Genomic DNA, 23,154 nt, shown 5'->3' on the forward strand with positions numbered 1-23,154 from the left:
CAATGAGCTACGCCAAATATGGGTTGTCTGAAAATTTCAAAACGGATTAAAGTGGGTTTCCAATATCAGAGGCAAAACCCAACTAGTTATGAATCTTAGTGGGTCTAAAGACAAACTCACTTCTAACCCAGTTAAGCTTAAAAAGGTTATTGGCTAAATAAATATTAAAAAAATAATAAATAATAAAGAAAGAGAAAACTATGATGTCGAACAAGAGAGGGAGCCACCCTAGATAGTACCCCTCCGTCGTGGGCTGTGTCACCAATGATGGCCGGTCACGCCTCCGCTGCCCACCGTGGTCGGCGGCAACCATCCTCATGCTTCTCCTAGTCAACTCACAAGGCAACATATGGGGCGTTTTCATCATTTAGTTTCTTCAAGTTTCGTTCAAGACCAAGAAAACAGAAGAAGATGGTTTTTTTTTTTTTTTTTTTTTTTGCTAACCTACAAAGTCTTCTTATGAAAATGACTCTGCACCAAAGAATCTAGATCCAAGAAACCTCTACAGCCACGTATTCCTCCAAGTCAATAATTGGGAATACTATTTGAGAGCAAAGTGCCCCTTTAGTTGATCCAAGAGACAGGAAAATGACACCGGAGGAATAGTTAGACTTCCTATTTTCCATGAGAGAGGAATTACGTTGCTTTTTTTCTTTCCTCATTCAATCAAAATTGTAGTTGTGGTATTATTTTAGGCATTAGGCTTTAGTTAAAATGATGGGCTATGTTGTCCTCTGTCTCTAATCGGAGGATTTCTTATAATTAGTCTTCTGGTTGATAGCTTACGAGTGTAAACATCACTTGCATTTCAATTTTAGATAAGTTCGGTGTAAATGATGTCCCACAATAATATATAACCACCAATCAGAAACATAATTGTAGGGAAACTTAGTGTTCGAATATTTAAATAATACACTACACATTTATCTAATAACTTAAGTTTTAGAATAATTAATAGTGTTCCTACAAAATCTTACATAATATCAAAGCTGAATGTATTGAGTTCGAATATTTCCAAGTCTCATTTGCCTCCTGAATTAAATTTCCACGCTTAATACTAGGCAAAAAGACTAGACCAAGCATGGGGAGGAGTGTTAAAATATTTAAATAATAAATCATACATTCATTAAACAGCTTAAACTTTTAGAACAGTTTGACAGCGATCCCACAAAATCTCACACTTAGCCTTATATTTATTTTGACTTAATTTTGCAACATCAATTAATCGTATCAAAGGAAAACATGAACGAGCTAAGCTCTTCGAAAATCATACATCAAGGATGAAGATCCTCTGTTGCTCCAATACGACATTTGTCTACCTCCTTTGTGAGATGGGGACAGGTACCTATTTTTAAGGGCCATGTTATCTCCCGTTCCTAAATCAACGAAGTTTCTTCAATCGAGTCTCTTATTGATAGGTTACAAGTTATGCAAGCTTAAATTTGCATATGGCGATGTCAATAATTTGTGATCTACCAATCAATGACATGACTGTACAGAAATATAACCCCTGCTTTAGTTAGTGTTAACTACACGTGAAAATCCTCTATACTGCTCAATATCTCTGACTTGTCAATAAATCTTATTTGCTAACACATTCAGTGATAAATTTCCTGATACATTATTCAGATAAATTATTGGTTTAGCTAAATTAGGCACAAAATGAGGACATCAAGCGTGGTGGAAGATCTCATCCCCCAACGGATGTGTAGTCTATATGACCATGTATTGAATGGGAAATCCTCCCACAAAGCATAGATTGTGTCCTGCTCAGACTTTCAGGACAATGTCAAACAATGGACTTGCAATTTAGCTAAGCAATGTACTGGGAAAGAGCCACCAAAATCTCAAATTATGCCCACTATAACAGATTTCTTGAGAACTTTTTTTGTGACATAAAAAATTCTAAACTATATCTATTGTGACGTATATCTTATAACATAAAAAAACTCCAAACTTATACCTATGTAACACATTTACCTTCTGTCAAGATTTAATTATATGATTTTTAGCTAAAATAACATTGTTTTTATTTCACTTAAGTCATGTAAATACCATATCTATATTGTTTGCTTACTAGCATCCATGTAGGCAAATTACTTAACGGTGCCCTGATGAAACCTTGATGGAGGATGAAAGTGTCACACATAGGGTTGATTAGTTCTTGGTCCAGTCCCATCCAAGAATATGATTGGTTCTCATTTTTTGGAATTGGGAATCAGACTAATTGGTCTAGTTCCTAGGCGATCTAATGGAATTAGTGATACACAATATTTTCAGTGACCAATGGTTTGAAAAAAACTAGGAAGCGAGTAATGACCACCTCGAATCCGGAAAATAGATGGAATATAATGAAGAAACTCTAAAAAAAAACTTGCATCATCATTGTGGACGGTACAAGAAATCAAAGTGAGAAACGAAAAGGCAAGACGATAGAAAGGAAGTAAATAGTTTATTCATGGAGCAAAACGAATCCCACTCATGAACTACAATCGAGGAATTCACCAACTGCTTCAATTTCGAATTGATGCTGACATAGAAGAAGAATCAAAAGTAGAAGAACATTATAGTAGATGAAATACAAGGACATTCTTAGCCTTTTCATGGCTGAAGAGAGAGGTTTCAAATAAGGGCCTGACCTCACTTTGATTGATCAAGGGTATTTTGTTCTTTACCTTTTTGATTTACTTTCCATTTCTTTTTCCTGTTTTTCTTTTCCTGATTTTTTTTTCTTTTCATAAAAAAAGACAAACTCAAAAAAGAAAAAAAAATGTAAAACTTTAACAAAGAAAAAGAAAAAAATACAAGCAGGAGGGCTAGCCCTAGCCCTCTTGCCTATGGCCATCGCCCCATCATCACATCAAACTTAGGTACCTCCGGACCCTCGCTAGAATCAAGAGAGAGCCGCAACCCTCTCCCAAACTTAGCTACCCACATGAAAATGGTGAAGCAAGCATTCGAGTAGTTTTGTGGTGGGACTCATATTCTTCGTCTTCAGGTTCTTGGGGGTTTCAGATTTCATTGCTAACCATGACCTTGTAGTTGTTCTGCAACATGGAGTTCTTGCAATGAGCGATCGCACCTTGAATCATTCTCTACAACTCCTCCATTGATGAAACCTTCGAGTGGCAACCTCCTCCTGTCCGGACCCCTCCTCCTCCGCCACCGATTCTTCTCTGCCATAGGGTCGCAACCCTCTACTAATTCTAGCGAGGACTAGCAAGACCTCACCTCTAGTGGGCAAGCCGACCCTTGTCGAGGCACTGGCGACCCTACTGGCCATAGCCAACGCCTTGTCTCGAGAAGGGGTGGTGACCATAGGTAGGCTTGGATTTTTTTCTTTTTTGTGTTTTATTATTTTAAGGTTTAACTTTTTTCTTTTTAAATTTGTCTTTTATGAAAATAAAAAAAAAAAAAAAAATGAAAGAAGAAACAGAAAAAAGAAAGAAAAAAAAACTAATGGATGAAAATGCCCTTGATAAGGTCGGGCCATTCTGTGACATCCCGATTTTCCAATTCTATTTTCGAGAAATTGAGACGGCATTTCGTTGGCACGCATATAGTTCTTTTTTCCAGCCGTGGCCACTCATGTGAAACTAGTCATCGGATAAAGTCGTTAAGAGTTTCTAATGCATCGTACTCGAGAATTTGACCGGGAAGCGACCTTTCGACCGAGCTAATCTGCAAGGGTCATTACGACACAAATAAAAATTGATTAGAGACCGGAGATAGGTTGACTCGACAAGGGCACGTGATCGATTGTGGGTGATTCCACCGGATCACACAATTCTCGTCGATCGGCACTGGACCGACTTTTCTATCGATTGGATGTACCCGTGTTCGTTTTTGAAACCTCGAGATTACTTTCAGACAACCGAAAGCCGCCAATGTTTCAAAGATGTACATTGTGGGCTTGAGATGATCAACCACAGTCAAATGCATGAAAATTTCTAAAAGCTACCCTAAGGTAGGTTGGTAGCGCTAGTATCGTGCCAAAGTGAAATTAACTTAGTGGAATTGAGATGGAATTCGAAATGGAAGTGGGTGTGTCACAAATCATTTTAGGATCATTAACTCATCTTCGGAAGATTTTTCATGCAAGCGAGTTTTTCGGCAAATTAATCAAGGTATGGCTAATTTGGCTCGAGAAATTAGTAGGCCCGCTTTTAGTCGTCTTTTGGGAATTAAGTTGGTTCTAAGGATCGGTGAAGATGTTAATTGAAGTGTGGTGACATTGGATTAATTTTATGAACTTCATTTGATTCAATTGGAAGAGAATCAGTGGAATTGAAGAATTGGTTGTACAAAAATTTTATGCGTGAAAAATGAGATTGCAACCATCGGAAAAGGTTGTGGGGGATTGGGTGAGTGGAGTGTGATGTCACCCATGGCGGTCATGTGGTGGGCCAATTTGTTGGATTAAAGAAAAAGGGAAAAAGGAAAAGAAATTGGCCTCCTTCTTCTCTCTCCTCCCTCTCTTCTTCCTCTCCCGTGCGATTCCTCCATGGACGTTTTCTTCTTCTTCCTTGGACGCCGCCAGCAGCTCGCCGGCCACCCGCTCGTCTGCCGGAGGCTTTGCCGTCGCCGTTCGTCCGTCGCCCACCGCTCCGCTCGCCCGCGTGCGTGCAGCTCCGCCTTTCTTCTCTCCCTCCGTTGCTGCTCGAAAATTCCAGATCTGGTCGGACGCCCAGCAGCAAGCCCGAGCAGCCATGGACGTCGTGCACCGCCAGCCGGAGCTCCTCGCCGTCGCAGCTCGCCGCCGTTCGGTCCCTCGCCCGCTCGCCAGCTCGCGCCGTTGCCTCGCCATTCCGCCTTCGCCGAGCCTCCAGCACCGTCACCTGCATCGTCTAGCTGCTGCCGCCGCCGCCAAGGCCACCGTGCGCCCCCGCCTTAGCCCGCCGGAGCTTCGCCTTGCCTCCGCCGCCCTTGGCCGCCTCAACCGGCGCCGGATCCGCCCATTCTCGGCCTTAAACCGCCATGGACAGCAGCTGCAGAAAATGGGTATGGCAGCCCATGTTTGGCCTGTTTTGGCCGCCTTCCCGAGCCCGGATGCTCGGCCCGCTTTGAGGAAAGTTGTTCTCCTCGGCGTCCCCGTCGTTTTGGTCCGCTCGGCTCGCTAATCCGGTGAGTTTAGCTCACTAAATCTTGATTAGACAGTTAATTATGCCCTAAGTGTGCTTAGTTTAAATTAAGTAAGTTTAGGTGTGTGGATTAGTGTATTTAATTATACATTAGATTAAGAGGTTGGTTTATGTTAAAGTGTGTTTAAATTAATGGTTAAAAGAAGTTATTTAAAGTTAAGCCTTGATGTGACATAAAATGATTTTAGTTTTGAATTATTTAAGTGCTTAGAAATTCTGGAAAATATAATATTATATTATAATCCGAAATTATTAAAATATTATTATTTAAAAAAAAAAAAATTCAGAAAAATTATTTTTAACCCTCTTCTTTCGGAATTTCGTCTTAGTCGCTTTCTTTATGCGTTCGGATTTTGAAATTGATGATTGGATATTATAAATTGAGTGTGGATCGTGAAAGATATGGATATTATTATTTAATTAATTTTTAGAATAAATTTAATTATTTAATAAATTCTGAAAAATTATTTTGGGACCCTAAATTCTCAGAATTTTGTGCTGATCACTGCTGTGTAGTCAGCTTTTGAAAGTGATGATTAGATATTACAAATTGAGTGATGATTTGTGCAATTGATTATTGAATTGTTGTGTGCTGGTTGAAAAACTCGGTCGCGAAGTGGGGCTAGGCCGACTGGATCCTTATTCTTCTAGAAATGCCGTCAGGAGAGTGACGTGGCTCGGGTCGCAGTAGTGGCTAGGCCGACTGGACCTTTGTTCTTCTAGAAATGCCGTCAGGAGAGTGACGTGGCTGGGTCGCATGAGTGGCTAGGCCGACCGGATCCTTATTCTTCTAGAAATGCCGTCGGGAGAGTGACGTGGCTCGGGTCGCAGAGAGGCTAGGCCGACTGGACTTTATTCTTCTAGAAATGCCGTCGGAGAGTGACGTGGCTCGGGTCGTAGTAGTGGCTAGGCCGACGGACCTTTGTTCTTCTAGAAATGCCGTCGGGGGAGAGTGACGTGGCCGGGTCGCGAAGTGGCGAGACCGACCGGACCTTTGTTCTTCTAGAAATGCCGTCGGGAGAATGACGTGGCCGGGTCGCAGTAGTGGCGAGACCGACGGACCTTTGTTCTTCTAGAAATGCCGTCGGGAGAATGACGTGACCCAGGTCGCGAGTAGTGGCGAGACCGGCGGACCTTTATTCTTCTAGAAATGCCGTAATGTTAGTAGATAGCCGACCCGCGAGTAGGCTATGCCCTTGTGTGTGTGTGAATAATAATTGGAATGCGTGCTAAGTGCGATCGTGATTTATATGAAAGTGATGGCGTTCCAATTGTTTGAATTATTATTACTACCTGAGATTGTGTGATACAAATTGTGCTAACCTGCAGGAAGGAATTGAGGCGAGGTAAGTTCTCTGTGTGATGTGGTTAGGCCACCCTTGGGCGTATTTTCTTCTAATAGGGGTTTAGGGGTTGAACTTGCGAGACATCGTCTCATCCCGGTTGTGGGATTAAAATTTCAGGTCCACCGGTGGACGGAGCGACCAGAGATAGCTTTGGTTGGCCTTGAGGAGTTGCGGAGGTGAAGTCATAAGATTGGAGAACGTGTCCGACTTGTAGGTCGTAGGACAATTCATTTTTAAGAGCCGGTCTTTTGTAGACTTTTGGCCGTAGACCTCGTTTGTAATTCTCGTTGAATTATGGAAGTGTTATGTTGTGGTTTTGCTTCCTTTCTATCCCGTATTTTATTGTCGGGGTTTTATAATACGCTTCCGCATGTGCATTAAAGATTTGATTAGGTCGGCGACTTAACCTGGGACGTCGCATTTGAATGACCATGGTGGGATGTTGACGCGCTCGAGGTTCGGGGCGTGACACATTCTTTGAAACTAAAATGGCCACTTCAGACCATTATTTGAAATAAAACTCATTTCAAGTCATTATTTAAGAAAATGATGACACTTCGTGCTCTTATTTAAAATAACATCCACTCCAAACCCCCCTTTTTTTTTCAAAAAAAAAAAAATTGAGTACACTTCATATCCTTATTTGAAATTTCTCTCAAAATCATAGATACATTGGAACACGACATTGCCGTGATAATAAATAACTGAGAAAATTCCTGTAAGACTAATTGTAGGTTATATTGAATAAATATACGAAGAATAGAAATACTAAAAGAGAATGACGTGACGATTGTATTAGATAATTAATTATTTCAAATAGATTGTTACAATAAACCTAACATCATTCAATCCATATTATTACCGGGTTGAATATAGGATAAAAAACAGGAAACAAAACTCAACTCCCCGAGTCGTAATCAGGATCAAATAAGTTGGACCACACTTCGTGAGAGTTTCTTAAAATCTTCTCAGGGGCAAAATTACGTATGCTATTTTGTGTTGACTTGCACAAAGAACGGCAACGTGAGAGCGTCCCGTCGCTAGAAAAATATCCCGGATCCAACATCTTCTTAAACTGGTGGCGTGTAGGCACTGTTCTCAGTCTAAAACTTTAAGTACGATAACGATGCACATGTTGACCGGCGGTCTTTTCAGTCAATTCCTGCGCCAATTGACAGGTCAAAGGTACAAACATGATCCACGTTGATATTTAGTCAAGCTTGTACGTGGATCATGTCCACAACTTTGACTCACAAATCATAAATATGACTGGAAGAATATTCCACTGACCAAAGATGTAGGAAAATTGATGACAAATGTTCAAAATGAGCAATAGAAAGTGATGATACATCACCTAGAGGTGGTGGATTTGATAGGGTAACTTGACAATGACTTGGTTGATATTGTTGTCATCTCGATTGAACATTTCCAATTCCTATCTCAACAAAAAATTTAAAAAAAAAATCAGCTTATATTGTTTTCCATTTTCATCCTTAGCGAAAAAAGAAATTTGGAAAACTTGGGGCTTCCACTTAGCTAGTCAAAACAAAAAACAAATTGTCTTCTATTCTTATGTATCAACACCAACATTGTATTTCGCTATGGCAATGAAAATGTAAAACTCAATCTAAGCGTTGGTCAAGAGTATTTTGTTCTTTACTTTTTTTATTTTCTTTCCTTTCCTTTGTCCTTTTTTTCTGATTTTTTTTCATAAAAAAGAAAAAAAGGTAAAACTTTAACAAAGAAAAAGAAAAAGAAAATACAAGCAGGAGGGCTAGCCCCAGTCCTCCTACCTGTGGCCGCCGCCCTATCACTGGGTCAAGGCATTGGCTATGGCCAACAAGTTCACTAGCACCTCGGTGAGGCCCGGTGACCTTCACCAAAACTAAGAGAGCCGTAACCCTCTCCCAAATTTGGGCACTCACATGAAAATGATGAAGGAAGCATTCGACCAATCTCGTAATGGGAATCATCTTCTTCATCTTCAGGTTCTTAGGAGGTTTCAGATTTCATTGCTGGCCATGACCTTGTAGTTGTTCTGCAATATGGAGTTCTTGCAATGAGCGATCACACCTTGAATCGTGCTCTACAACTCCTCCGTTGACAAGGCATCCAAATTGCAACCTCCTCTCGTCCAGACCCCTCCTCCTCTTCCACCACTGAACCTGCTCTGGCAGAGGGTCACAACCCTCTTTTGGTTCCGGTCATTGGCCCTTCCGGAAGGGCCAATGACCCCCCTGGCCATAGTAAACACCTTATCTTGGCAAGGGGCGGTGACCATAGGTGGGCCTGGGCTTTTTTTTTTTTTTTGTGTTTTATTTTTTTTATTTTTTGAATATGTCTTTTGTATGAAAAGAAAAAAAAAAAGAAAGGAAAGATGAAATAGAAAAATGAAAACATAAAAAAAAAAAAAATGCCCTTGACGAGTCAATGAAGTCAAGCTCTTTCTTGAGATTAATATGGCCAGTTCAGGTCATTATCTGAAACAAAACCCACTTCAAATACTTATTTGAAAAAAATGATAATACTTCAAACTCTTATTTAAAACAAGATCCATTATATATCATTATTTAAGAAAATGACAACACTTTATGTACTTATTTGGAATTTTTTCCAAAACCGCAACTACACTAGAATATGACATTGCCTTGCTAATAAATAACCAAGCAAATGCTGATAAGACTCATTGTAAGTATATTAAATAAGTACACAAGGAATAGAAATCCTAAATGAGAACAACATGACGATTGTGTTAGATACTTAATTGAATGCGTGGTCTCATGACCGTGTAGTTTAATGATTTCAAATAGACTCTTAACATTAACCTAGCATTATTCAATCCATCGTGGTATAAGCTAACAATGCCTCTTCTCGTATTATGTCTATGCGCTCATTTTATTACAAGACTGAATATAGGAATAAATAAAGGAAACAAAAATCAACAAATTGGACGGTCCCCAGGCCGCAATCACGGCCAAATAAGCTGGACCACACTTTATGAGAGAGACTCTTAAAATCTTCGAAAGGGCAAACATATGTGTCCGATTTTGTGTTGACGTGCACAAGGACGGCAACGTGGGAGCGTCCCATCACTTAGAAATATCCCGGATTGCGTGGATCAGAACATCTTCTTAAGCTAGTGGCGTGAGCTAGCCATCGTTCCCGCGCTAAACTTTAAGCATGATGACCATGCACATGTTTGATCGGCCGTGTTTTCAGTCAATTATTGTGCCAATTGACGGGTAAAGATATAGACATGATCTACATTGATATTTAGTTAATTTTGCATGTAAATTATGTTCATAATTTGAGACTCACCAATCATAGACATAATCGGAAGCATGTGAATTATGTTCATAACTTGTGACTCACCAATCATAGACATAATTGGAAGAATTTTCCACTGGCCAAAGATGTAGGAAAATTGATGGCGAAATTTCAAAATGAGCAATAGAAACTGGTGATACATCGTCCAAAAGGCAGTGGATTTGGTAGAGTAACTTGACATCGTCTTGGTAGACATTAGGTGTAAAGGGTTTAAGGTTTTGTACAAATTCCACGTGAAATTTGGAACCGAACATGTTACTTATTTTTGGAACTTGGAACCTACCCTACATATCTTAGAACCTAAAACCCACTCTATCACAGGTTCTAGAGTTAGTTCTAAGTTCAATTTAGATTATACCTATATTATTAATTGAATGATTACGGTGAATTAAAACATTTTATAACAATCACTTACTATTATAATTCACTAATCATAAAGACATACAGAAAATATGAACATTAATAAAGTAAAAGTCTCAATTTTAAAATGGAAGCTCAAACTAGTATTTGTAAATTATACACTTATCATTAAATGGCATGGAATATTGCAAGATTCATGAAAACATGAACCAAGAAAACATTAGAACTTGTTCCATGTTCTAAATTACAAGTTCTAGGTTCTAAGTTTCTCCAACTAAGAACTCCAAACCTACCTATCAAAATAGGTTCCTTATTTTTTTGGAACCTCAAACCTATCATGTATACCTTGGAACCTGAATCTAGAACGTATAGGTTCTTGTTGGTCCAATTCTCAGATTCCATATTTTACCCTAGAACCACGCTTACCCTTAGTTCATCTCAATTAAACATTTACAATCCTTAAGTCAACAAAAAAAATCGGCTTCTATTCTTCTCCATTTTCATCCTTGACCAAAAAAAAAAAAAAATTGGAAAATGAGGGGCTTCCTTTTAACTTGTCAAAACAAAAAGGAAATTGTCTTCTGTTGTCGTGTATCAAAGCCAACATTGTGTTTCGCAATTGCAATCAACTTGAAACACATGGGAAATAGACCTGCAGGCACCTGGTGGAGGAAAAACTCTTCTTCAAACAGAGCTAGCTTGGACACCGAGGTGAAATAGCCAAAATAGAATTGAGTAAGTTTTATATAAGAGATAGTTGTAGATTGTACAGGTGGTTAATGATAATGAAGCCTACAAGCGATATTTGTAGATTGCACAAGTGGTTATCCAAGGTAAGAAAACCTTATTTCTGTCCAATTCTTATTTATAGTACCAATTATAGTTACCATCGAGATAGTTCTCTAAATTGGAAAAGACTTACTCCCATGTGATTTAAAGGTGCCTTGATCACAAGTTCCTATCCCCTAATCACTCATCGATCTAAGGAAATTCAGGTTCGTTTTGGCATATGTTCGACATGTGCACCAGGCATTTAATAATTCCAATTGTATTCCAAGTTGCATAAGATCATGCAATCTTGATGTGTTCACTCAGAATTAAACAATAGTTATAGCTAAGAACAGAACATCTCAATCGCAAAAGTAAAACTCTTATGGTAACCCTCTAATCAAAGGGTCTCCGACACTAGTCATTCCTTCCCACTTAAATATATATATATATATGTATATATTGTATCAATTACAATCAATTAAGCATAGATGTGATTAATTAAAGATTTGATGGATCTTCAAGTGTCTCTAAATATATATAATTTAAGAAGCTTTGATTTGAAATTGAAAACAATTTAATTGTAGTCGTGAAAAGCTATAACTACTTTTCGCAAGTTCAAACAAGAGGAGGCTGTCCTATGTTCACGCCATTCCAAGCTGGACCCACCTTTTGCCGACCCTAAATTCCTAGTATCAATTGAAAATGTGTACTTTTATTAAATGTGGATAACGTTTTCTTTGTCCTTTGGTTCTTACGATATGTGGACACCGTTCAAGTTCTGTCGCAAAGTTCTTGGGCCATCTCTCTCCCACTGTCATCACGCGATGTGAATGTGGATTAAATGACATGAAAAGCAGACCCGACGGATATGAAATGGTTTTAAAAACGGAAGCGACCCTGCTAGACGTTTCACATGTTTGTTAAATACGTAATATTCAGTCTTGTTGTATAAAGTAAAATTGCGGCCGTGCTGGATGCTTAGGACGCGTTTGATAACGATTCTGTTCCCGAGAACAAATTCCGATCATAAATTATATTTTTTATTCTGTTCCCGATAACAATATCTAAGTATTTTAAATTATTTGGTAACTGTCCAAATTTTTTTTATTCTGAAATAAAATTGTGTTTGGTACCGTGCTCATTGATTCTATTTCAAATCAATTTATTTTAATTTTTAAATATTTTTTTATTTTTTTTTCCTTTTTTTCCCTTTATTTTGTTTTATTTTATTTTTTTTATTCTTGATTCTATTTTAAATCTACTTCCAGAAACAAAAAAATAGAAATTTGTTTTTGTAAACAAATTTTTTACCAAAAGCGATTATGTTTTCCCTGGTCCCATTGCAAGTACGAGGTTATTCCCAAAAAACTGCTGAATTCTTGGAAACAAAAAATCATAATCAAATACTATTTGGATGGTTATCAAATAGAGCCTTATCGAGCTTTGTGTATGGAATCTGCTGTGCCAAATTCTTTCTTCAGAAGGCATATCTTTTACAATTATAGAGTACCAGTATACGTCAGACCTGAAAGTGAAAGGTTCCCTGGTCCCATTGCACGTACGAGGTTAAGGTTATTCAACAAAAACTGCTGAGTGATTCTTGGAATTGTCGCAAGGGCCGAAGTACCAAAGTTTTTGCCTTCCCTATCACTTCTGTGCATAATTCGGCCGTGATTTAGAGAAGACGCAAGATACATGTGCATAGATTAGTTCTGTTACGGAGCTTAACCACGGCGGATGTGATTTTTAGGGTCCAATCATGGCCATATAGTTTTCAAGTCGTGTCACCTGGCAAAGTGTGGTTGTAGAGCATTCAGCATAAGCAGTTAAATTTGACATATGGCTGGCTATAATACATGATTGATGTGATGATGCATATTACATGACTCGTGAATTTGAAAATATGGGTTGGAGTCACTTTCATGATGCATGCTATCGCATACATTTTTTTTTTTTTATTGATTTCTTTGTCCATGGCTTAATTCCATGGGAATGGTGATTGTCGTTTATTGAGCCGTGACTCTGCCCACTTATTTATCTATCATTTGAGATTTTGAACGTGAGGAGTTTAATTGCATGCACGTGAAAAGTGATTAGGAGTTAGTGTGGGACTTTATATTAGACTAATTGAATAAGTTTATTAGATCCGGGTTTATGATTGTATAGTTTTGGTTAATTCATGGTAGACAATATTTTATTATAACTTTTATTCAATAAAGGTTTTATTCAGTCAATATGTTTTCGTTAAATGACTAGCTTTGGCTAAAGGTTTTATTCTTTATGTTAAAATAGAGGACCGATCACTTCCTAAATTTTGGATGTGTATTTTCTGGATGTGAATTTAGGATGTGAAACTGACAATTTCCATCCATGGTTTTTGATCCATAATCAAAAAATTACTTGGAAAAACTGTCCTCGCATCACATAAGGACGAAAATGTGACCTGCTATGTAAATAATTGCGCATATTGTTAGAAGGGAAAATAATTTGATACCTTACTTTGATTTACAACATCTGATGGCCAGCAATTATTTGAACTACCCTGAACGTTTATTTTCTTGAAGGGCACCATAAATTATTACAGTACGAGCTTTCTGAACGTAATGCTGTGGACGTCACCCCATAGGGAAGCATCCATTAAATTCATGCGGGGAACATTGAACATCAATTCACAAAATTAGTTCGCATTGATCCCGCTTTAATTACAAGCCAAAAACATCGCCAAATTCAAAGGAGATATCTAAAAAAACAAAAAATCCGTACTATCTCATGAATATTAATGTTATTTGCCACAAATTATCGATATTTTTATTTTAATCTTATATGGGACACAAGTTTTTACTCTGTCTTTCCCAACCCCCTTTCATTTCCATTGATTCGGATATAGGTTGTTTAGAAAAAGAATGGGCAGGTTGTGTATTTCGAATGTTTCTGCATTCCTATACTTGGAAAGTGCCTTTTCTTCTATGTTGTAAAGCTTTGGCCTTTTCAATTGCCGGGTTTAAGATTAGGGCTTCAACATTTAACGTAACCCGACTTTTAGGAAGAATACGTCATGACGACATAAAGGTATTTTGAAATGTAAATGTGCGCTTTGCAGGTATTTTACAAAGTAGAATTAAAACTTAGAAACTTCATTTACTGTTTAACAAATGATATCAAGTCCCCCAATAAAAATTTCTCGTTTTCGGAAGGTGACAATTGATTAGACCTAAGTGCGTTTTACAAGTTTTGCATTTACTAGTCATGTTGAATTATTCTCTACCTAAATGTTGTGCACATGAAAAGAGAAATAAAAGTTTACTACCTAGCTATCATGAACAGCATCTTATGGGCCGCAATAATTGTACATCTGAAATTAAGAGCGTTTCGACATGATGTTTCGGACGTGGACTGCAATGAAGCATACATAGAGGTTCAGCTTTGCAAATAGGCTTTGCGAAAACACTTGCCTTGGTAAAATTGAAAGCCCAAGGCGAAGTAGGGCTTTCAGCATTTACGAGAGGCCACTCCCCTCAGGTTAATAAAAAAATTCTGCTCTAATACTGCTCTCATCAATATTTTCATTTCCAATTTTGCCCTCATTCATCTTCTCCAAGTCGTAGATGTAGGTCGCCGATGAGTCTCCACCGGATGGTCTATGAGACGGTCGCTAATGAAGCTCCACTGGCAAAGGTTTAACATTGTAGATCTAAATCACTCCCAAATATTTTGCTCATCAATATTTTCATTTCCCGGTTTGAACACCGGATGGTCGTACGACTGCAACATCGCTGCGCTTGGGTCACGCAACCCCAGACAAGGCGACTCCCAAAGTGGCACAAACTAGGCATAACTCGCCAAAGCTCCGCTCAGCTTCTGCTAACAACATTTGTTGCGATGACAGTCGCTTAGCAGACGGCAGTCTTTGGCGAAATGGCTTGACATCCACTCAAAGCAAAACTAATGCGGCTTAAGTCCGCATGCACGACACATTTAATATCACTAGAAGCAATGTTTTCCAAAAGGTTGCCGATGCGTTGCAAAATGTCGCCAATACTTTGATTTTTTTAATTTCAATATTTGACCATGGTTTACATAGCCTCACCAGTTTTCATCATAATGTATTTGATAGAGGTCGAAAATATTTGAGTATCTTAAATCTCTATGGTTTACAATGTTTTTTCATCATAACTCAAATGAAAAACGTAATAGATATTGAATTATTCTAATTTTTTAAAAAGTTATGTTCTTCAAAGGCTTACGAGATTTCGTCATGAATCAATAATGTCATAATTTGTTAAAGAATAAATATTGCATACACAGGCAGCGTTAAAAAAAAGAAAAAAATTACACAGGCGGTCATGAATCAATAATGTCATAAATTATTAAAGACTAAATAAAGCATATACACAGTTAGTGTTAAAAAAAAAGTTTTGGCGGTCTCATATACCATTCGTTTTTAAAAAAGCGTAGCTGTAATTAGGGGTGAGCGAAAAAAACCATTTGAACCCAAAACCGTCTAAATTCATTCATTCATTTTTTTAAAAAGCGTAGCTGTAATTAGAGGTGAGCGAAAAAATTCATTTGAACCCAAAACCCTCCCTACCTAGGCCGAACCGATTGGATCCGATTCTCAAGAAACCAATCCCACTCCTGATTTATTAAAAGTAGAGCCAATAATTTTTTATCCGGTTCTACGGAATTTAAAACCAGACAGATTTTTTATTTATTTATTTGTACTTCCTAAAAATATATATCAAGGACCATTTAAAAGGTACGTCGACATGAGGCTTTTCTCAGTGCTAACAACGTTACAATGGCTCATTGCCAGGAGTCCCATGGCCACTTGTTTAGTTCCTCGCCGCTACTTGATAGGCAAATTGCTTCGTTAATCTGTACTAGCATTCGATGTGGGACTAGACAGCTCCAGGAGTCCCATACACTACGTGTTCGCTCCCTCTCTCGCTTCCCCTCACCTACAAGAGAAGCCACTCTAAGCCTCCAATTGTCCCACGTCAAGCAATCACACAGAGAGTTTGAGAGAGATTGTCTATAAAATCAAAACCAGGCAACCCTTTTGAGCATGCTGACTTGGGCCTTTTGACCAAGACTTGGCGTGATACTTTTGGAGTGGAGTTGATAATTCTAATGCAGTTCTAGGGTGGACGCGCTTGTGGAAAATTTTCTTTACACCAGAAGTACATGCTCTATTTTTTTTATATTAAAACCCTCCAATGTTTAGATAGAATATGGTTGGAAACTTCATAAATGGTTTAGTATTCTAGCCTCTTCAAATTATAGATGCACATAAGATAGTTTAAGTTGATTTTTTAATGCTTAGCCAAAAAAAAAAAAAACTCTATTTCCACATCTTTATTGGCTCTCGGCACCCCCTATCACGTTAAATTGAATACATTATCCCTTATTGGTCCTATGACAAAGTTCAAAACATAAAAAATTCTAAACATGCATCTTTGCCTTGATAAATGCAAAAGAAAATGCTTCCTAAAACATTATTATATAGAATGCTATATTTGCCTTGATTACATGAATAATTAACTATTGGTAAGAAATTATGCCAACCGTAATGGCATTATACGACAATGCATTCAAACTATTTGCAAACGCATATTTTTTGTCACTACTATATGCATCATAGCTTTTATAAAATTATCAAAGGAAAAAAAAAATATCCACTGCAATTATAACAAGTTGCATATGCAACTTAACAAAAGATATTGTCCATTCAACTACTTGGCTCTCCTAAAAAAAAGTTACTCTCTCGACAAAATTATTTTACCTGAATCAAGAATAAAATTTTTAATGACATCAATAAGAGAGTAATTATTCACTTAAAACACACACATATCAAGAAATAAGTTTCAATATTTAGTGCAAGAAGCTCCAAATGAACTTTTTGACATCAATAGATACACATAAGCAAGTTGGGTAAACTTCAATATTATCTTCCGTAGTGACTTCACTACAAAAATGAGAAATGAGTAAATTGTGTATAATGCTTTCATTAACCATAATATTCAATCTTTGAGTAAATTCTTGTAAATTTTTACCGAAAATTGAAATCGAAAAATTTGTAGTTTTAAGAATTACTAAGGAAATAAAGTTATAATTGGCAGAATAAGTTTAGAAGATGACAAATATGAAGGAAATGTTGAAATGTAATGGGTGTGGAAGACGTGGCTAGAGTGAAAAAAAAAATTTGAAAAGGATATGAGTAGTTTTGTCTTGTAATAAAATTGAAACAAAGGCTAAAGAAGGAAAAAATTGTAAGAAATAACCTTAAAGTGTGAGTAAAATCTGTAGTGGATAGCGTAGTCAATTCAATATGGTGTGAGTGTCAAGAGCTAATAAGAGAATGAAAATATCATTAGCAAAGAAAAAAAGATTATTTTTTAGTATTAGTTCACAGGGTGTCATAGATTTTTGTGATTAGTGTATACTTGTCACGAAAATACAATTGAGTTCAAAATTTTTCAAAAAGTACAATCAAGTTTTAAAATTTATCATGAAAATGCAATCGAGTCCTAAATTTTTTTTAAAAATTAATCAAATTCTAACACTTGTCACGAAAGTACAATTGAATCTTAAAACTAATAAAAAGTGTAATCAGGTCCTAAAACTTTCTTAAAACTTCTGCACTTTTCGAAAGTTTTAAGATCAAATTACATTTTCTTAATAAGTTTTGGGATTTAATTATACTTATTAAAATTTTTATTACTCAGTTACACTTTCATAACAAGTTTTGGGAATTTTATTGTACTTATCCCTAGATATTTTGATGTTATTACTTTAAATAGTTTACATGAACACATGCTACACTACTTTTCAAATTTAAGGATCTTCTTACATATTATGATGTTTTGCACTTATAAAAAAAATCATTTGTCGATCTAATATGTCTGAAATAGTACTAAATTCTCCTACACGTTAAATTCTCATATCTTTTTTCATTTGGTTATGCAAACAAATATTGTTGCCACTTATTGGGGGAAAACACTAAAAATAATGTCTATCTAGAACACAAGACAACTTGGAAAAAGGAAGGCAACTTTGATGCAAGTGAAGGTGAACTGTAGTACAGTAGATGGAAGTGTTTCAACAAGCATGAAAGAAGAAAACATGAAAAATGATTCTAAAGTGTCTCGTGATCACAGGTCAACGACTTCATATGGTCTTGTAGGAGTCCAAGACCATGCTTGTCTTCATAGTTGTACATCAATGAAACCATTTTAGCAGCATTCACGCAAGCTTCAAGGAAAGGCACAGAGAACGGACATGGAGAGAGGCATTCTTTGTTGAGCAGCTTCCACAATTTCGATATCAACTTCATCACATGCTCCCTTGCGCTTTGGTACGAAGAGCCTTGATTTTCCCTCAAATAGCAATCCACGTATGACCCGTCGTAGCCATTTTGATTCTCGTCCTTCAGGGAATCGAATCCCCCCGAGTAAAAAAATTATATCAATAAAATAATGACAAAACGCAAATTAAAAATGAAAACCCGAATATTGCCCAGCACGAAACCATGAACTAGTGTACCTGGGCACATCCGAGGTCATCCCAAAGGCGAAGAATTTCAGCCATTAAGAATATTATGTTTGGCAGCTGCACCTCTTCTTTCTTTGAATCCATACTTTGGTTGGCAATGTTTTGGCCCATTAGAAAGAACAGGTGAGTTAGCACCAAGGGCACACCCGAAGTGATAATCGCATTCTTCAAGTAATCATCTGCCTTTGGCAATTTCCCAGAAGCGTTCCACTGAAACTCCACCAGGAATGCATTGCACAAATTCGCCCACTGCAACATCAAATGTTATCTGACTGATCAAGGATCATTTACAATGTAATCATAAATCAAAATCGTGAGCTTATTGAGCTTTCGTAGGAGTCATAAATGACAAATCACTAGGAAATCTCTCTCTCTTAAATCAAAATCGTGAGCTTATTGAGCTTTCGTAGGAGTCATAAATGACAAATCACTAGGAAATCTCTCTCTCTCTCTCTCTCTCTCTCTCTCTCTCTCAATCAGTGATATCTCCGTGTATGGCATTATAAGGAATTCTATAAAAGATTGAATGAAACTCGACGATGATGAAGCCGGCAATTGGTTTTTGTGGCTTTAATTTGAAGAAGTGAACACAGACTTCAAAATGATGACCAAAATATTGGAGGGTGGTGAGACAGAGTGGAAAAAGGGACGAGGATATGATCAAGGTTGAGTTTTGGTTCAGTGCTGTGAATCTCCAATTAAGTCGCGTTCATTTAGAGTTGAGATAGGAGTTAGCAACATTGTTGCGAACAGAGGTTCTTATCAATAATAATTTTATATTTATACCATATGTTTCAAGAATCTCGTGGGGTTCCATCTATGCTTCTCGAAGATGATTTTGCCAAAATCATTTGCAATATCATTGAGAACCTTGAAACATTTTTTCATGTACTGAAGCTGCTCAGCACACGCAATATCCCATTTGAAGGAAAAAAAATTGCAAGAAATATTTAAATTGTCAACATAATATAAATGTGGAATGTAGTTTTTTTTTTTTTTTTTTTTAGATGTAATAGTTGCAACATAATAGATAAAAAGGGATATCTTCGACTATATACCTTTTAATGGCTTCTGTAAAGAGAATTAGTTCGTCAACTGTGCCATGGACATCAAATATGTCGTCAATAATGTACACGAGAGAGATGGGCTTAATGAGCTCAACCCTAAGCTCAGACAAGCTTGGATCTGTGAGAATTGCCATGGACCACATGTACCATTTTAGTGGCTGGTCTCTAGCACACTTCATCTTCTCTCCCAATCCCAATTCTTTCCACCACCTGAAATATAGCATACGCATGAGGAAAGACTAAAGCAACAGCACATAATAGTATACTCATTTAAATGAAACAAATTATTCGTTTGAAAATACTATTGATCTCATGACATAGAGATTTGAGAAAATGGAGATATAGAGTCCTTCATTTTCCTTATAGTTTTTGGTGAAACTGGTTTAAGTCATGCCTCAAACTGTGATTTGTGAGTTTGATATTAGTCTAAACCTAAATGCCAACTCCTTAAATATATAAGTTTAAATATAGCATCTTATTTATGCATTGATTTACTTGTATTAGGGCCAACTATTAAGATTTTGCCTATTATCATATGTTGGTCATCTATAGTCCTTCAATTGAGCATAACTTTGTGTAAGTATTTAATTAGTTACTCACTTATTAATTTGGTGAATCTCCTTTTGGTGCACAAATTGATCAATTCTTCGCTTTTTGTTTGCCACTTCTAGCAAGTCTTCCATCCATGAGTTCGCGCCGGCATATCGTTTACAAAACTTTGAGGAGCTAGCAATCTTGCGAAGCTCTTGCGATATGGATATTGCAATGTACTTTCTATCATTCTCGCTTGTTCATGATCAAGATCACACGTCAACAATGCATTGAGACACTTGCTGCTAAAGCATTCGGCTTCGTTGAGTATATCCTCTTCTTCCGTGCTCATTTGTGACACTTCGTATAATTCCATCATACCCTTGATGTTTCCCTCCAGTTTCATAACAAAACCTTTTCCCTTATCATTGAAGTATTCAAACACATCTGCATAAAAAGCACAACGACTCTAATACATCAAAAAGCATAGTCTGATATCTAATTTATAAGTCGCTTCACTCATTCAAAATTATGATGTGCATACTTTGCTTTCGAAAAAAAAAAATCCTAAAGTGGTTAAAACTATTTCATCTCATGTAAATTTTTAATTTTTTAATGTAAAGAAACTAAATAAGAGAACAAATTAAGGAAATGGGCATATATCTAGGTTTTTTCAATTCGATTTTTGTAATATGAATAATTAGTTCTTTTTTTTTTTTTTTTTTTTTTTGGTGAAATGAATAATTAGTTCTTACTTTCCATTTTGAACAAAACTCCAGAATACTAATGCATTTCTTAATATCTGGCATAAGTCCACGATGTAACATGCACTATGGATATCCATTGGAGAGTTCATTGCAATTAAACATTTCCAATTCTTAAATCAGCAAAATATATTAAAAAATCAGCTTATATTCTTGTCCATTTTCATCCTTATCAAAATATTGGCAATTTTAGGGCTTCCACGTAACTAGACAAAACAACAACAAAAAAAGTTGTCTTCTTTTGTTATGTATAAATAGCAGCACTGTATTTCGCTATTGCAATCGACTTGAAACTTATAGGAACAAACCTGCAGGCACACGATAACCTTCTTGCCTTAAAAGTCGAAACCAGAGAGCGATCTCATAGACATCATCTTTGCCATGATTCAAAGAGCTAAAATGTGTGTATTGCCACTTAAGAATGGCTTTAATCTGTTCTCGGAATAGGGATTCGACTCCTAGTCGCTGAATCATGCGACAATGATCAGACTTTCTACGGGCTCATTCACCACTTTATTCAGAAAATCAATAAGGCTCTTTGTTTTTTCGTCATGTTTGATCCCGGAATCATCCTACATCATGGAAATCCAGAGTTACAAGTGAGGTCTATGTTATAATGAAAATAAAATAAAAATTAAGCAAGAATGAACTAAATTGGCGATATTTTTTCTCATGTAATTTAACAAAGAATTATTGTAATAAAGCAAAAAATATTAAATGAGCAAAAGTTCAAAAGAGCAAAGACAATAATTTTTCATAGTAATATATTGTAATTTAGTATGAGATTGTTAAGGTTTTCTGTTGACATTAATTTTTATGCTATTAAAGCTTGGTATGCTCATATGCACAAGGTGATAAATGACCTTACAAGCCAGTCCAATTGAAATTGTTTCAAATGATCAAATCTAACTGGGAGTTAATAAGTTGGTTTTTTTATTACAGATTCCTTTCTACTAAGCCTTGAAGGAAAACATTCTTGTTTCCCTGCGTATATTCGGTAAATAAGCTTCCTTGTTATCCTATTTTGGTTTTATTTTTCTCCTCTTTCTATCACCAATAGGCCAATGAAGAATCCAAAGAGGTGTTGGCATATAAGTATGCCCTACGAAATAATGCTCGGAGGCAAACACTACCTCGGCGATTTTTTTTTTTTTCACACGAGCTAAGGAAGGAAATGGAAAGTTGAAAAGAAAAGGCTAGGATCAGGGGATTTACCGGATAAGTTTGCTCCTGGCAATGCTCGATGATTGCATTTGGTTAGGTCGATCCATTATGAAGCTGGAATCGGTGGCCGACCCTTTCCCAGTCCTAATCACGGGGAGAGTAGAAGTGCGAAGATTGTTAAGAATGATAGGAGGTTGATTTGCTTTAGATGGCCTATTTATAGTGAAAAACAGAAAGTGCCTAAAATATATTGATAGGGAATGTGCTGCACACATCTTTCATAAGTTTCTGCAGTTGAAATCTTTGTTATGGGCGAGAAACTTGGGTGCGTACAATTGTCGTTCTCAAAACCCGATTGGAGGAAACATCGTCGTTGAAAGCATACATCAATGCATATACATTTCGGAGAGGTTTCGAGTGTCAATGGTCTTCAAGAAATTAGAAGCGCACTGATCGCAATGTCTAAAAGAAAAGGACATGAAGGGCTTTTTCGGCAAACAAGGAAGACCACGTACTCGGATTTTATTCCACTGTTTCAGATTTAGCTCACATTTTACGTGATACACGAGGTAAGAACACATACTTGAACTTGAACTCTCAAAACTTTGTCCTATGGGGAACACGTTTGTGATATTGCTAGTATAAGCACCTAGAGGGGGGTGAATAGGTATATAAAAGATTTTTCTTAGATAATTGCACAATACTAGACAGTTGATGGATTTGAGACAAACGATAATCAAAGTAAGACTGAGAGAAGAGAAAATTGAACACGCGGTTTATAGTGGTTCAGCTTATATCAAGCCTACGTCCACTCTTCTTCACTGACAGCCTATCGGCTGGATTCCACTATGAACAAAAGAAAAGTTACAGCACAGCTTTGCCTTGATTCCACAGTGTAGATGTTCTACTACACCTCCTCAAGATTTCTCACAAATATAGACTCTCTTTTGTATACAAGTATTCGCTCAAAGGAATTGTCTAAACAAAAAAGAGGAGCTTCAGACTTTGGAATTCTTCTATCGCGCACACCTTGAACAACCAAGATCGTCTTCCTTATATACTCCTTTATGCCATCATACCCGTTGGCACTTACCAAAGGAATTCCTCCAATCTACCCGTTGGACGGAATCAA

The 23,154-nt window shown here is 37.1% G+C and overlaps 1 protein-coding gene across 1 annotated transcript; it reads right to left on the reverse strand.

Moving 5' to 3' along the window:
- Positions 1-18,080: 18,080 nt before the first annotated feature.
- LOC120294006 ((3S,6E)-nerolidol synthase 1-like) lies at positions 18,081-21,332 on the reverse strand. Its single transcript, XM_039313863.1, has 5 exons — positions 21,167-21,332; positions 20,394-20,541; positions 19,593-19,773; positions 18,488-18,745; positions 18,081-18,371 (listed from the first exon to the last, which is right to left on the reverse strand). The coding sequence occupies exons 1-5, from the start codon at positions 21,330-21,332 to the stop codon at positions 18,081-18,083; spliced, it is 1,044 nt and encodes a 347-aa protein (XP_039169797.1).
- Between the last annotated feature and the right edge of the window lie 1,822 nt (positions 21,333-23,154).

Source organism: Eucalyptus grandis, chromosome 5 (assembly GCF_016545825.1).
Source record: "Eucalyptus grandis isolate ANBG69807.140 chromosome 5, ASM1654582v1, whole genome shotgun sequence".
NCBI classification, from domain to species: domain Eukaryota; kingdom Viridiplantae; phylum Streptophyta; class Magnoliopsida; order Myrtales; family Myrtaceae; genus Eucalyptus; species Eucalyptus grandis.